Raw genomic sequence first — 16,658 nt, 5'->3', positions numbered from 1 at the left:
GGGTGAAGGAGAGAGAGGGAGAGAGAGAGAGGGCAAGAGAGGGGAACAGAGAGAAAGAGAGAGAGGGATGGAAGGAGAGAGAGAGAGAGAGAGAGAGAGAGAGGAGGTGAGTGGAGCAGCCTAGTGACTAAACGTCTTGACTTAAACTGAGCAACTTCGGACATTCATTGATATTCACTTGTTGTGCATGTCTTATAACAATTGGATGTGAGTAATTATGACTATAGAAGCACATGAAAAATATTAATGCATACACTATGTTGCCAAAGCTTTTGGGTCGCCGGCCTTTATATGCACATGAAAGTTAATCACATCCTGTTCCTAATCTGTAGGGTTAATATGGAGTTGGCCCACCCTTTGCACCTATAACAGCATCAACTCTTCTGGGAAGGCTGTCCACGAGGTTTAGGAGTGTGTTCATAGGAATTTTTGACCATTCTTCTAGAAGCGCGTTTGTGAGGTCAGGCACATATGTTGGATGAGAAGGCCTGGCTCACTGTCTCCTGTCTAATTCATCCCAAAGGTGTTCTGTTGGGTTGAGGTCAGGACTCTGTGCAGGACTCCGTCAAGTTCTCCACCAGACTCGCTCATCCAGGTCTTTATGGACCTTGCTTTGTGCACTGGTGCGCATCATGTTGGAACAGGAAGGGGCCTTCCCCAAACTGTTTCCACAAGGTTGGGAGCATGAAATTGTCTAAAATGTCTTGCTATGCTGAAGCATTAACAGTTCGTTTCACTGGAACTAAGGGGCCAAGCCCAACCCGGGAAAAACGACCCCACACCATAACCCCCCTCCACCAAACTTTACACTTGGCACAACGCAGTCAGTACGTCAGCAAACCCAGACTCGTCCATCGGATTGCCAGACATTCTGCGCGCTGTGCGCCTCAGAATGCGCTGACCCCACTCTGTGATTTTATGTAACCTACCACTTTGAGTTTCTGTTGTTCCTAATGGCTTCCACTTTGTTATAATGCCACTAACAGTTGACCGTGGAAAATTTAGTAGTGAGGAAATTTCACCAATGGACTTATTGCACAGGTGGCAACCTGTCACAGTATCACGCTTGAATTCACTGAGCTCCTGAGAGTGACCCATTCTTCCACAAATGTTTGTAGAAGCAGTCTGCAGCCTAGGTGCTTGATGTTATACACCTGTGGCCGTGGAAGTGATTGGAACACTTGAATTCAATGATTTGGAGGGGGGTTCGAAAACCTTTGGCTATATAGTGTACATACTGTAAATGTTCTCTAACTTATGGGAGGAGACCCCTTTCCCACCAAAATTAAACACACCAAAAATGTAATTCAGTTCTAAGGGCTCATGTCAAAATCCTTAGTATTGAATTAGATCCTTAGCATCAAAATACACCTTGTACCATATAACAGTAATTTGAACATTAACACAACATTAATATTGATATCTAAAAATTATATATACAGTACATCTTATGCATGTATTTGTATGTGTTCTGATGAATGGTGTAGCCTGTGTTTAGGAAAGGATGATGCCACATTAAAATAATCCCCAGTTAAGAGTAATGTTATGAATCCTCTGGAGGAACAGAGAATTTAACTCTGTAACCATCTCTCATTTACATTTCAACAGGTCACACACCGTTAATGCTGTCACTGTAGGCTAGGTGTGAACAGTAGCCTAATCCGTGCACATCATGCCTTACCAGGAATTACTGAAGTTACTGGTGTAAATGTATTCTACTTTATGAGAGCAATCCCCCTTCCCTCCCATATTAAACACAAAAACTGATTACTGAAAAATGAAATATTTATGTAATGTAAGTGTAGTCAACATAAAAATGAACGCACATTGGGCCGGATTTAACACCCCGAATAAAGACGACAAAATTGCGTTTGCATTCTAAAATATTGCACGTGTAATTGTAGTACCTGTTATGGGTGACTAACTAAGAATTTTTGTTTAGATGGCAACATGTGCAAACACAATGGAGGTGGCAGTATTTAAATGAGGGTTTTGTGTGTTTAATGGTTTCCACCATATGTGGAAATTGAATGTACCTGCCCATCCTTCCTAAGATTGCAGGATTGCTGCAATGACCCAGATGTGAAGACAGTGTGCAAACTATGGGGGAGCCAGGGGGAATAAGACATAAGCTCCCCTAAAAACATTATTTGTGAAATTGTAGGGGGGTCTTAATTTCTATATTTCTGTGTCATCATGAATCATGCATAAAATCAGGAGCGTCATGCTTCATCCAGCAGTACTGCAGCTGGGGGCTTTCCGCAGCACCACACAACTTTCCAAATTCTTTCATCTCATGGAGAAAAGAAGTCAGGTCGAAACAACTTTTATTTCTGTATTCAGAATAATATTACAGATAACAGCAGCCATCTCTGCACCAAACTTGATGGTTTGCACAATTGTATTAAATACAGCACTCACATGAAATTGCTTTTAGGCTTCGTAGATCACATTGCGTGTAGTAAATAAATGTATTTGAATGTTACCCTCCCATTACTTTGCACAATAAAATTGAAACGCCCCAAATTGCATATTCATTAAGGAAATGGTCGTAAATGAACAGGTGCTGTCTTGTACTTTTGAAAGACATCATTCTGTGTGCACACCATTAGTAGATCAGCTTACATGTTAATTTGCTGGTGATATCAAGTTCGAACACGTTTTTACTCACGGAAACCTTTAGTAAATCTGGCCCATTATATTTACCAAACATTTCTGCAAATATAGCTGCTGCTGTCTGTCCCGGTTGAAACTATTCAAACTTGCTGACGTCCAAACCGAGCATCAGAATGGGGAAGAAAGGGGATTTAAGTGACTTTGAACGTGGCATGGTTGTTGTTGGCATGTTGAAGGGCTGGTCTGAGTATTTCAGAAACTGCTGAACTACTGGGATTTTCACGCATAACCATCTCTAGGAGAACGGCCTGAAAAAGAGAAAATATCCAGTGAACGGCAGATGTGTGGATGAAAATGCCATGTTGATGTTCAGAGGAGAATGGGCAGACTGGTTCAGGATGACTGAAAGGCAACAGTAACTCAAATAACCACTCGTTACAACCAAGGTATGCAGAACACCATCTCTGAACACACAACACGTCGAAACTTAAAGTAGATGGGCTACAGCAGCAGAAGACCACACTGGGGGCCACTCCTGTCAGCTGAGAACAGGAAACTGAGGCTACAGCTCACACAGGCTCACCAAAACTGGATAATAGAAGATTGGAAAAACGTTGCCTGGTCTGATGAGTCTCGATTTCAGCTGTGCCATTCAGATGCTAGGGTCAGAGTTAGGTCTAAACAATATGAAAGCATGGATCCATCCTGCCTTGTATCAATGGTTCAGGCTGGTGGTGTAATGGTGTGGGGGATATTTTACATTCTGGGCCCCTTAGTACCAACTGAGCATCGTTTAAACGCGACAGCCTGTCTGAGTATTGTTGCTGACCATGTCCATCCCTTTACGACCACAGTGACTACTGATACTTCCAACAGGATAATGCACCATGTCACAAAGCTCAAATCATCTCAAACTGGTTTCTTGAACATGAAAATGAGTTCACTGAACTCCAACGGCCTCCACAGTAACCAGATCTCAACCCACTAGAGCACCTTTGGGATGTGGTGGAACGGGAGATTTTCATCATGGACAAATCTGCAGCAACTGCATGATGCTATCACATCAATATAGACCAAAGTCTCTGAGGAATGTTTCCAACACCTTGTTGAAAGTATGCCATGAAGAATTAAGACAGTTCTTGGGGCAAACTAGCAAGGTGTACCTAATAAAGTGGCCAGTGAGTAGATATTATATTATCATATTAAAGGAATACATAATATATGTCTTTATTAATCCCCAGTAGGGGAAATTCAAGTTGGCACAGCTGTACAGAGGAATGTAAAGAAAGAGATAGAAAATAAAGCTGTTACCAAAGAAATTTTTACCTATGGGAGTTTTGGTTGGCAATTGGTGGGATTTGAAAAACTGGAGCATAAAACACTTAATTTCTTGCATTCTGGAAAAAAATGCACCAATTTATGGTGGAAATGTCTTTATTCATATACAAAACATACAAAATTCAGGTGGCAGATGACAATTCCAACTATAAAAATATAATGCAATAATCAGTAGCTTGTTTTTAGCTTAAGTTACTTTTTTGGTAATCACATTTATTTCTTCTGTAATTTAATTTCTTTTGGTGCAAATAAACCTTTCTCAAAGTCATATCATCAGAACATTTTTAAAAAATACTTTCAAAAAGTGATTGGGACATAATCAGCCATTTAAAAAAGAGGTGGAGAAATGTCCCCAGCGTCCCCAGCGTAAATGACACCTATGCTTACAAACCATTCACATGTGGGCACTTTCTTTACATTCTTACATAAGATACCTTTAAGTTATACACATAACCCCCTTTTTAATTATATTTTTGTCTTTAGTTACGCTAAAGTCATTTTATGATGCGTGTGATTCGTTCTGTACAGTTGTGGCTGTGTTTGCATCAGCTGCACTCCAGTCCGCCAGGTGTCAATACTGCAAGAGAAGAACTGCCACTAGCTCAGGCCGCGGAGGATGCCAGGCTCGAGAACCGGCCGGAAATGAAGACAAATCACTGACGGAAGAAGAAAAATGGAAGCGGCAGTGTTCATTCTATCACTTGTAGACTGTTGTGCACTGATTTTCCTTTCGGTCTACTTTGTATCCTTTTCGGCAACGTGCTTTTTGCTGGGTGTCGAGCTTATTCGCCACCCGGCCAGCAGACCGAGAGCTCGAATGAATTCTTTTCTTTACATTAGTACATGAACGCTGAGTAGCTCAGCAGTTAGCCGCCGTGTTACAGTGACAGGCTAACACCAACTAACGTTTTGAAGCTGTTCTAACAGCAGAGTAATGGTATGGTAAAGTGCCGTAATAAAACAAACAAAAAAAACAAGCTGAAAGTTTAAAAAGCTTGCTGCCTCTGTCGCTGTAAATGTAATCAGAATGAGCTTATTGGCCAAGTACGTGGGCATATATAAGGAGGTTGTCTCTAGTTTTACGTTGCTGTCAATGTTAACGTGCACACATTTCAAAGAACGGTTTCGAGAGTGATAGACAAAAATGTATCTACCTTTTACAACATTACTGATGACCTTGTAGTTATTCCAACTAAATTACTGTCTGTACTGTAACGAATATAATAACACACTATTTAGATCAACATTTCTTAATAATAATAATGTCAGTGCTTGTGGCACATTTTCACTTTGTGTTCCTGGCATAATGAAGAAATGGGGTTTTTGTGCCGTAAACTATCTGATTGCATGATGGCATAAAACAAAAGTAGTAATCTTAACTTTGCATTCAAACCAAACGCGAATTTAATCCTCACAATGCTTTCCTCGTGGTGGTTTTATCGCTGGACAACAAGTGGTCACACGTAACGCAATAATGTGAATAAACACAACCCGCGATTAGTACAGCTGTATGAACCCAAAGTAAACCCTTTGCTGTGATTTAATTGCAATAAACGGATCAAACTGATGCCAAAATAACTACAATATAATGCAGATTTGTTAAACATATGAATTCATGCTTTCAGTGTCAGTTCTGTCAGCAAGATAACAACTTTTAAAATGTTTCTTTTCTGAATGGAGTTTGGATCGATCAGGGCTATGCTGTGCTACCTTGGTCCCAGTAAAGTACAGCGATAGCTGGAATAAAGTTACAGACACATTTCTGAACTCACCAGGTAGTTCAACCTCCTCGCTTTCTTTTCTCCAAGTAATGTCCAGTTTTGTCCGTTTATTACATAAATATGAAGTAGTAGTTCAGCAGAACTCTGTGCCATCCGACGCTAACAACAACAGTGGAACCGGATGTGCATGGAACTAGCTGCCGAGAAGCGCGAAGATAAGTTGTAATAATTTATTAAATAAAAATTAATTTAATAAAAGCAGTTTACTCTGAGCTCCTCCCTCGGGTAAACAGCATTGTTGTCAGAGCAGAATCCAGACCGACTACAGATGTTTATTTGTCCGAAATCTGCAGCGCTGCTCTCCGTACACTTCCCCGTTCTTTAGCAGCTCTCTGTCGGCCAGCGGATTGTCATTACACCGCTCACCTGGTACTCTCCAAACAGCACTCCGAAGCCGCCGGTGGCGTTTGGACAATCTCACCACTGATAGGCTTTCGCAACATCGCGTCAAGCGAATTTCTCGCCCAAGTTGAAAAATTTTAACTCGCGCGAAACCAGCGAATTTCATGCCGCCCAAAGCGAATTCTCAGCTTTGCATTTACTTTGCATGTAATCAAGCCAGCCAAAATGCTGGATTCACTTTCAGTGTGAACACACCTTAACAATCTGACCAACTAGAGTTGGTTGTCTTCTGTTAAGTCTACCTATGTCCTTTAATGGAATTTTTTAGGCACCTTGACTTAAAGCTCAGATTATCACCCTGTCTGATCTAGAATGTGACTACATTAATGCTAGAGCCTGCTGCTCCAAACTGAACAAAGTAAGTCGTGTGTCTGGATTATTACTGTCAGAGGACATTTACATGCATGTACTTCAGAGAATTTTTACTCTTTTTTTATTTTTTTTTTTAAAGTCATGATGCCTTTTATTTGGTGCATTGTTACTTGTTTTAATGTGTTACATGATGATGGCTATTTTTAGCTGATTTTTAGGGCCCTGAGCATGAAACATGCAAAGGCCCTATTGAAACTGAAGGAATAATGTTCAACTCGCTACACTTTGCATAAAAATCCAAGAGTGGTGAAAATTCATGTGTCATATGGGTTAAATGTTTTTGCAACTGGCCCACCTGCCCAGAGGGTTTGAAACTTACTGGCCGGAAGACAATTTTTACTGGCCGCCGGTGGCGTTTGGACAGGCTCACTAGCGCCCTCTACAGAGCAGCCTCGTTTCATCGAACAGTATGAAAATTTTATGTATCAAGTCCAGACCTACAAAAAAGTGGCATGGCATCGAAGTTTGACGCTTCACCTTGAAACCGGAAGTTGTTGCAACTTAACTGTATGTACTCATATCTGTACCAAATTTCACATGTTTGATAGGGGTCACACCCAAAATTCACTCATAGCGCCACCTGCTGGCAAGGAAGTGAGCACTTTGTCACAAAAATCACAGTTTAACAAGTTACAGAGTTTTGTAACTCCCTTCTGCTACATAGCAGACAATATACATTAATAAAGAATCAATTATAAAAAAAAGTAAACAGAAATATACTGTTATAGAGACAATTTAGAGGAGACATGCCAGTCACATCCTCAATACAAGTCTACGGGGAAAGCCCGTAATGGTAAAGATGGCAGTTATCCCATCCCTCCCGCTAGAAAGCCAATCGTCTGCTTTTAACAGCCAAAGCGGGAAACATATTTCAGCCAATCGCGTGGTTCCACTGACGTAAGGGTCTGTTTTAACTTTACTGCGCATGCGCGGTTCTGGTGACGGATGCGTAGTAGAAGTAGTTATTTTGTGGCAAAGTTGTCAAACTCTTTCAGCGATTTTTTTTTCTATACATGTAGTTTTTATGTCCAGTAAAAAGTGCAGATCTGGCTCTCTCCCCATTAATTTAGATAGGAGCCTGGTCTTGTTAGTCTGAAATAGCTACCCAGAAGCATTGCCAAGATGGTGGCCGAGTGGCAGAACTTGCCTAAAAGGACTTCGACTATCATCAGTGGAGCAGTGCTGAAGATGAATTAGAGTTTAAGAGTCTGATAGCTTGGGGGGGAAAAGCTGCTCTGCAGTCTGGTGGTGCGGCAGCAGAAACTTCTATATCTCTTCCCAGAAGGCAGCAGGGTGAACAGGCTGTGGCTGGTTGGGTACTGTCCTTTAGTATCCTTTGGGCTCTGCAGGCACCTCACCTCACTGATATCACTGATGCTCAGCAGATGGGTACCGATGATCTTCTGAGCAGTTTGAATCACCCGCTGCAGAGCCCTCCAGTCCTGGGCCGTGCACATCCCATGTTAGTGATGTTTCCAGTCAGGATGATATCTAAGTAAGTTTTCTGTAAAAGCTGACAAGAACTTGGCGCGGGGATTTGGCCTTCTTAAACTTCCTCAAGAAATAAAGTCGTTTCTGAGCTTTCTTCACCAGCGTGGAGATGTGAGATGACCATGACAGCTGCTCTTCACAGCATGGTCCACAATTCATTTACGAGTACACAACATATAATCACAGGAAGTGACGTATAACTCCTTCATGACTGGTCCAAAACGCTTGATAATTCTGAGCTGCGTCTCCTGACCTCTGGTCGCTGCAGCCTGGACATGCCCCTAAGGCCGGTCTAACTCTGCTTGCAGCTTTTATTATGTCTGTTTTTTATAGATGCTATAGAGAGAAGTTTGTTAGCATTCTCATGATTTCTTATTTTAATGTTTGATTCATGTATGTTTGATATTTTGTATTTTCAGTGGGTAATTCCAGAGATGGTTGGCCAGTGTCTCTCCACAATGCTGATGCTGGTCTCCATGCACTGGTTCATCTTCCTCCTCAACCTGCCTGTAGCAGCCTGGAACATTTACAGGTATTGTTGTACTGCCGCTGCCTACTGCATTGGCTGTGAGAGAGAACATGCTCTTCTCTACTGTATTTTATAGGGGTGGGAATCACCAGAAGCCCCACGATACAATATTATCACGATATTTATGTTGTGATTCGATTTTATTGCGATTTTAAATATATTGAGATATATTGCAATTTATTACTTGTATTTGTACCGGTGGCACAGTTCGTCGGCTTGGTCTGTCTAATGCTAGACCCATTTCAACACATAGATCCAAGAGCTCGGCTCCCGGGAATCTCAATTGGTATATTAGCCAGTCATCATCATTGGTCAGGAAATGTTTGTGGTTCCTATCACTCGTTCCCTCCTCATCCTTCCATTGTCCACTGCAGTGCCAGCGCAGCCATCACACAGCATTACGCCAGGTGTAAACATCCTCTATGTTCCCTCATTCGGAATAAACAGCCATTTACCTGTCGTGAAAATAAAATTGTTTCAAAATTTTCAAATGAAGTCTTAAATTATATGTGTTGAGGTGTTAAAAAGCATCGAATTTGACCTAAAAAATGGTGCAAGAACCCTGACTGGTTATGCAGGAGCGGGTGTAAATAGGAAGCAGATTGTGTACTCCACAGTTGCAGAAGATTTGGCGAAAGAAAAAAGTAATACTACAGAGAAAGAACCACACCAGAGATTTTTTTGCATGGACAGGTGGAACTGTCACTGAAAGTAACACGTGAATACAAAGCGATTATGGCGGTGGAAACAGACGTCGTCGCAAAGTCAATACGGAAACATGCACAGTAATCACAAGTGTACAAGTGTTATTTGCACAGTACAAAATATTTTAATAAAAATGCCAAAACTAAAACACTGTCAGTAGATGTGTCAATCAGAAAGCCAGATGTGAGTGTCTGCATCATCGTTTTTGCCTGTTCACACTAAAACGCTTTTCAAACTTATCCGTTTTAGGTCTTCTATACTTCTTGATCTCTGGGGAGGACAGCTGGACCATAAGAATATGACATGTGTGTCAGACACTAGGCTGGCCCACCAACTAATTGTTTTTATTATCTGCTTCAACCTCCTCTTTGTTTTTTTTGGTTTGGTGGTGACGTCAATGTTGCCGCGCTGGTGGCTAGCTAGCTAAAAGCTAAAAACACTCCCAAGTACAACTTTTGTAACGCCCAGCCCCTTACAAATCTACGCCATTTAGCTGCCAAACGGAAAATCCTCCCGCATGTCGCAGGTGGCGGGTGTTAATTGCCATCCCTGCTAGGACCTGATGTCCTTAACACTGGACAAGTATGCAGTTGTGAAATGCATCTAGCTAATAGTGACTTCTTATAAGCTAATGTTAGCAGCCAAAAAACATACTGTTAGCTTTCCTGCTCAGCTTCCAGACTGGAGTCTGAAACCCAGGAGATGTTAGCTAGCACTAACCACCTTCACTAATCACCTTCTTTTTATCCGCTCACTTTCACTGTCAATTTCTGCCATTCGCTCTCTCACACTCGCTCAACCACAAACTCACTATGCACTTTACGAATGAAAATCACTAGTAGCCCATTGATATTCATGATTTTGTGAAATTTTGGGAGCTGCTCAATATTTTGTGGTGTGCTGCTTCTGAATGAATGTAGGGAAACACTGCATGTATTGATACAAGAATTTAAAATGACATATACTGTGACAATTTTCTCCACATCACACTGTACTGTAGGTAAGAACACAGAGCTCATGTAATACTCAATGGTGCAATGAGGTTCCTGGGTGTACTTTCCTATCCCTGCAGGTACGTGAAGGTTCCGATGGGAAACATGGGCGTGTTGGATCCCACTGAGATTCACAACCGTGGTCAGCTCAAGTCCCACATGAAGGAGGCCATGATCAAACTGGGTTACCACCTGCTCTGCTTCTTCATTTATTTGTACAGGTAAGGGCAACAGCATCAACAGACATTTAGTGACATGTCAAGGCCTTCAGCAACAACATATGCATTAACACATATTTTTCCCACCCATTTTGCAGCATGATCCTGGCTCTCATCAATGACTGAAGCACCCAGCAAGCGCTCTGACCCCAGCTGCCAAATTCCAAACTCCAGGGTTAGCTGTGTTCCCCTTTACATCCTGCTTCCTGCACCTGTACTTTATGCAGAATATCTTTTAGAACAGCAGTCTTATTGAAGTTTACACTGGTACTCGTGTTGTCAGAATTCCAGAGGTTTGACTTAGATACAATACTAAGGTTAATATTTAACCATTTAACACTTCAGTACCACCAACATCTCCTACAACAGCCTCTGTTTTATTGCGAAGGGAACTGAAGTAATCAGTTATTTTAGTTTGATCCATCTGCCACAGTATGAAATTACATCAGCAGCAGATACACAGCTTATAGTGGTAGAGGAAGTAGGTTTACTAGAGCAGATAGAAACAGAAATAGCCAATGAAGAGATATTACTGAGTAGTATGAGAGTTTTCTCTCTCTATTTGAATATAAGGTGGAACACTTTACCACGAAGCCAAAGTGGGAAAAATGCCATTATTGCCTCACACCTAAAAATCATTGTGACTTGTTGTGTCCCCCACCCAGTAATGTTCCACTGTAGCCTTATGTTACACCTAAATAATGTTTCTTTGCCATTTCTGAAAGATTTTTCAGCCTCTGTAGTTTTTGTTTAACTGTGTGGTTGGTCACAGCAGCAGCAGCACTGTGAGCAGCACACAGGCAGGAAGGCTCTAGAGTGAATCCACAAACTTATTAAACCCTGCAGGTCCATTCAGACCACGTTATTTGGTCCATATTTATAATTATGGTGAGGATCCCTGTTTGCCCCCTCAACAGCCTGACGTCTTCATGGCAAACAAGGTGCTGGAAACATTCCCTACAGATTCGGTTTCATGTTCACGATTCACGCAGATTTTGACATCAATTTTGAAAATTCTCAAGAGGTCTGTGTGCGACTAACAATGCACGGTTAGTATTAGGGACCATTGAGCGAAGGCGGTATGGATATGTTGAGGTCAAATTCTGACATCTGCACATGGCAGCAGAAATCAAGATTCATCACACCAGGTGACATTTTCACAATCTTCTTTTGTCCTGTCTTGGTGAGCCTGTGTCCACTATAGTGTGGAAGTGGAACCCACTGTGAGCTTCTGCTGCTGTAGTTGATCCACTTCAAGGTTGGACTAGTTGTGCGGTCAGAGATGCCCTTCTCCCTAGCACTGTTGTAATGCCTGGTATGTGAGTTACTGTCACCTTCCGGTCTGGTCATTCTCCTTTGAACTCTCTCAGTTACAAGGTGTTTTCAGCCACAGAGCTTCTGCTTACTCAGTGCTTTTTGTTTTTGACACCATTCTCTGTAAACTCTAGAGACTACTGTCGGTGATGCCCCAGGAGACCAGCAGTTTCTGAGATACTCAAACCACCCAGCCTGGCACTAAATTACATCACATTACATTTTTCCCCATTCTGATGTTTGGTCTGAACAACAGCTGAACCTCTCAACAATGTCTGCATGATTGTATGCATTGAGTTGTTGCAGTAGGATTGGCCGATTAGATGTTTGCGTAACGAGCATGTGTATATGTAAAGTTGCATATTCTTTTGGGCAGGAACACGGATTTACTGGCTGTATATTTCCTCTCATGCAGGCACAGTGCATACAGATAGGTGATAAATGAAATTAAAATCCAACAAAAAGTTAGTGCTTTACAGTAAAAATAAAGAATAAAATTAAATAAAATCCCAAACATAAAACAAGATGAAATAACCATTGGTTTAGAAAAATGTGAAAGAGCATACTGAGGAAGTGTAATGTACGTTAATAAGGTTGGAGGTGGAGAGCGCTGTCCAACGTGCTGCCCCAACATCTCTGTGTTCAGTTGGGTTGATTTGGTGGCTGAAGGCCAAACCAAATGATCCGCATCAGTTTCAGTATTTTCTTATATACAGTCTATGGTATTTCCTCTTTGTGACCAGTCTGAATGCATGTTTGCAGTCGCATGCTGTTGGTGTAGTCTGTGTGGTGTGGTTCTGTGTTTTTGCTTCCTTGGTCTGGCTGTTGTTTTTCCAATCGACTTTGGATGAAACCACACGCACTTCTGGATGACAATAGTCTTGACAACTGCGTTCCCATGGAAACCATGTTGACTTGGATCCGCAAAATATGACAAATACAGTAGCCTGGAAAATAGCAATATGACACTAAATTGAATGATTTTACTGTTTATAAGATGGAATTAGCGAGCTAGTATGCTGTTATTGTGTGTAAAGTGGGTTTCTGGTATTGTGTAATGGGGAACATTAATTCTTATGGACTACAAGTTAGCAGTTTGCCATAGAGGCTGTATAATGAGTATTAGCTTATCATTTAGAAAGTTCTAACTGGCAGGTCAGACATCTCTTCATGTTAATAATAACTAGCTATATACCTAGCTGTTAAACTGACAGGAAGTTGCATCCTTTCTCGGCTTATTGCAATGCAGTCACTTCAAAAGCCTTTAGTAATGACTTCTTGACATGAGAGCAGTATCTCGGCAAAGTGGGTGTTGTAAACTCAGCTCTGAAAAAAGAATCTGCAATATGTGTGTCAGTGTTACACAGGTTAGTACAGGTCTTCCAGTGCTGTCAGAGGCACTGGGTTTGATAGACTGTTCACATAAACTATTCACCCACCTTGTACCTTTTACAGGAATAGTTGACTATCTCTACCATATCTGCCGTTTCGTCCACCGCTGTAGTTGCACCATTTTTCTGAACTCCTCCAGCTCTCACATTTTACATGTCACAAAATTGATTTTAAGCTTACATGAATAACAGGCAGACAAAGTATCAAATGATTTCAAAATGAAATGCTGAAATCAGAGGCCTGTGATGGTATTGAAGTGCAGTGAAAACTCTGTTATTGTGACAACACCAGTGATCATTCTGTTGTGCATACATGACCTGCCAGACTGATGACCTACAACACACACACACACGTTCATACAGTCATGTTTGTCTGTATTAATCACACAAATCACTAAATGGGATAGTCTGATTGGTCAGTTGCAGTGTCATTGCCCGGGCCAAAATCCTTTGAACAATTGGATTTGACTTTAATCATGCACTGATGTTGTGCTTACTGAATGACTTTTGCATTGAACTCACTGTATGTTAAAGTCTGACATTCACTGTTTGAAAGTTCCCTAGATCAGCAGGTGTCTCAGCTGTTCACTGGAATGATGATGTGTGTGCACACTCCTTTTTATTTGGTTTAAATGTATGGACAGAGCAATCATGACTGTGCCGTGCATCCATAGCTGCTCTGATGTGTGAGCCAATTGTGCAGCCATTTCTCTCTTCAGTGTTGGTGAATTTTATGTCTGATTCACACTAAACTGTGTTAAGTTTTATTTTTTGAGGGGAATGTGGTGTTTCATAAATAAAAATGAAAGACAAGTTGTTTGTATTTATTTGCCTCAAATGGTTGCTAAAGAAGTGGTAACTTCACTTTGTGTGATTTGTTACTGCAGGAGCCACCTGGAAGTGTTCTATATTTATGGTCTCATATTATTCACTGCACTGATATTGTAGGTAGTGGGCGTGTTCACTGGGGTTTGGGCGGAAGTGGTATATTTGTTTTCTTCACCTGGTTTTTGGGAACACTTCTTCCAAGGAAGAGGTCCAAGGAAAATATTTGCACCGGGGCCCAGCATAACTTCGTTACACTGCATCCATACACATAGTAACACCATGGTCAGTTCCTAGTGGTTTTGGTACTGTGGGCAGGTGCCAAGTCCTGCTGGAAAAGGAAATCAGCATCTCCATGGAAGCATGAAGTGGTCTAAAATCTCCTGGTGGATGCTGCATTGACTCTGGACCTGATAAAACCCAGCAGATGACATGGCACCCCATATCATCACTGACTGTGGAAACGTCACACTGGACTTCAGGCTACTTGGACTCTGTGCCTCTCCACTCGTCCTCCAGACTCTGGGACCTTGATTTACAAATGAAATGCAAAATTTACTTTCATCTGAAAAGAGGACTTTGGACCACCGAACAACGGTCCAGTTCTTTTTCTCCTTAGCCCAGGGAAGACGCTTCTGACGTCTGGTTCAGGAGTGGCTTGACACTAGCAGTGCGACACTTTTAGCTCATTACCTGGACCCGTCTGTGCCTGGTGGCTCTTGATGCTCTGACTCCAGCCTCAGTCCACTTCCCCAAGTTCTTGAATCGGCTTTGCTTGACAATCCTCTTAAGGCTGTGGTCCCTGTTGCTTGTACAACTTTTCCTACCACACTGATGAATATGCACTCTGATCAGCCAGCCCTTTCAGCAGTGACCTTCTGTGAGTTACCCTTCGTGTGGAGGGTGTCAGTGAGTGTCTTCTGGACAACTGTCAAGTCAGACGTCTTCCCCTGTGGTTGTGTGTACTGAACCAGACTTGGAGATTAAAGGCTCTTCATAGCTCGACATTTCTGTTTCATGTCATGGTAATGAGGCTGTGAGATTTCTGGCAGGGGATTGGCTGGTTTTCGAGGAAATTCTGGCTGATCCCGCCTCCCACATCCGAAGTCCCTGATTGGAGCGGCGCAACAACCCTCCTCCAATCCCTGAGTTGCAATGCAAGACCGACTTCAAGCTTCCTCCGGTTCAAATAGGCTGGTCTGCTGCTGTGTTTCTGTTTTCAGCTATGACTTGAGAGGTTTGTTTATTCTTTTTCGTGGTAGTTTGGTAACCCCTCATTTAGGAGGGATCTCTTTTGGTTATATTTTGTTTTACGCAGCACCCACTTACCTTAATTTCTGTTGACTTTTATTGTTTACCTCTGTTTTATTAAATAATCTTTCTGCCCATACAAAAACCATCTGGTTTATGTTTGTCTCCCCTACCCCTAGCGAGTGGGGACGAAAGAGTGTGTCAGCAACAAACATGTTTTACATCATTTATCCTCATTTCTATTCAGTCACATGTGAGGCTGTGTTTAATCCAATAGACAACAATAAAACATAGTAAACAAGTAATGAGTCGGACAATTCACTAAACTGCACCAAAGTCTCTAATGAGGCAAGCAAAGGGAAATAAAGCCTGCACATCCAGCCATCTCACCTACTGCATCTGATGAAAGCAGAGGGCAGCTCTACCAGTCAAATCAGCTGCTGAAAGTATGAATGAAAGCAGCTGTGCTAAAAAAAAGAATTGGTGGATTGATGTGATGTGACTTGCAGTGGTGTTAAAGGATATTATAAATATTTACATTATTAACACTTGCAAAACAGGGTGGAACTCTCTCACAGTCCAAATCTGAACACGCTGTAATTATTAGGCCTATAATTTAAGTGCTTGAGCTCTACGAACACACATCCCTGAAGTTTAAACATGGAATTTACCTCATAAAATGTTAAACACTTAAACATTGTATTATTTTTTCACCTGTGTTTATGTTCAAAAAAAGGAGAACAGGAGGAGAACAGACAGACAACACAGCAGTAGGACAAAGGAGGAGAACAGAGACACCACAGGAGTAGGACAAAGGAGGAGAACAGACAGACAACACAGGAGTAGGACAAAGGAGGAGAACAGACAGACAACACAGGAGTAGGACAAAGGAGGAGAACAGAGACACCACAGGAGTAGGACAAAGGAGGAGAACAGAGAGACACCACAGGAGTAGGACAAAGGAGGAGAACAGAGAGACAACACAGGAGGAGAACAAAGGAGAAGAACAAAGGAGGAGAACAGAGACACCACAGGAGTAGGACAAAGGAGGAGAACAGACAGACAACACAGGAGTAGGACAAAGGAGGAGAACAGAGAGACACCACAGGAGTAGGACAAAGGAGGAGAACAAAGGAGAAGAACAAAGGAGGAGAACAGAGACACCACAGGAGTAGGACAAAGGAGGAGAACAGAGAGACAACACAGGAGGAGAACAAAGGAGAAGAACAAAGGAGGAGAACAGAGACACCACAGGAGTAGGACAAAGGAGGAGAACAGAGACACCACAGGAGTAGGACAAAGGAGGAGAACAGAGAGACAACACAGGAGGAGAACAAAGGAGAAGAACAAAGGAGGAGAACAGAGACACCACAGGAGTAGGACAAAGGAGGAGAACAGACAGACAACACAGGAGGAGGACAAAGGAGGAGAAC

At 42.0% G+C, this 16,658-nt stretch overlaps 1 protein-coding gene across 2 annotated transcripts; it reads left to right on the top strand.

Moving 5' to 3' along the window:
• Positions 1 to 4,579: 4,579 nt before the first annotated feature.
• cnih4 (cornichon family AMPA receptor auxiliary protein 4) lies at positions 4,580 to 13,962 on the top strand. Of its 2 annotated transcripts, XM_038710313.1 has the most exons (5): positions 4,583 to 4,696; positions 6,427 to 6,495; positions 8,420 to 8,532; positions 10,307 to 10,447; positions 10,543 to 13,962. In XM_038710313.1, the coding sequence occupies exons 1-5, from the start codon at positions 4,628 to 4,630 to the stop codon at positions 10,568 to 10,570; spliced, it is 420 nt and encodes a 139-aa protein (XP_038566241.1). In that variant the 5' UTR covers positions 4,583 to 4,627; the 3' UTR covers positions 10,571 to 13,962. The 2 variants fall into 2 exon arrangements, with proteins under 2 accessions (XP_038566240.1, XP_038566241.1); XM_038710312.1 differs by lacking the exons at positions 10,307 to 10,447; positions 10,543 to 13,962 and adding an exon at positions 9,484 to 10,300 and having other exon boundaries at positions 4,580 to 4,696.
• Positions 13,963 to 16,658: the final 2,696 nt, after the last annotated feature.

This window comes from Micropterus salmoides, unplaced genomic scaffold (assembly GCF_014851395.1).
Source record: "Micropterus salmoides isolate LMB-PRFRI ecotype aquatic unplaced genomic scaffold, ASM1485139v1 Ms_hic_scaffold_11, whole genome shotgun sequence".
Lineage (NCBI taxonomy): Eukaryota > Metazoa > Chordata > Actinopteri > Centrarchiformes > Centrarchidae > Micropterus > Micropterus salmoides.
The sequence above is the reverse complement of the archived record's forward strand: the minus strand, read 5'-3'. Positions and strand labels throughout refer to the sequence as shown.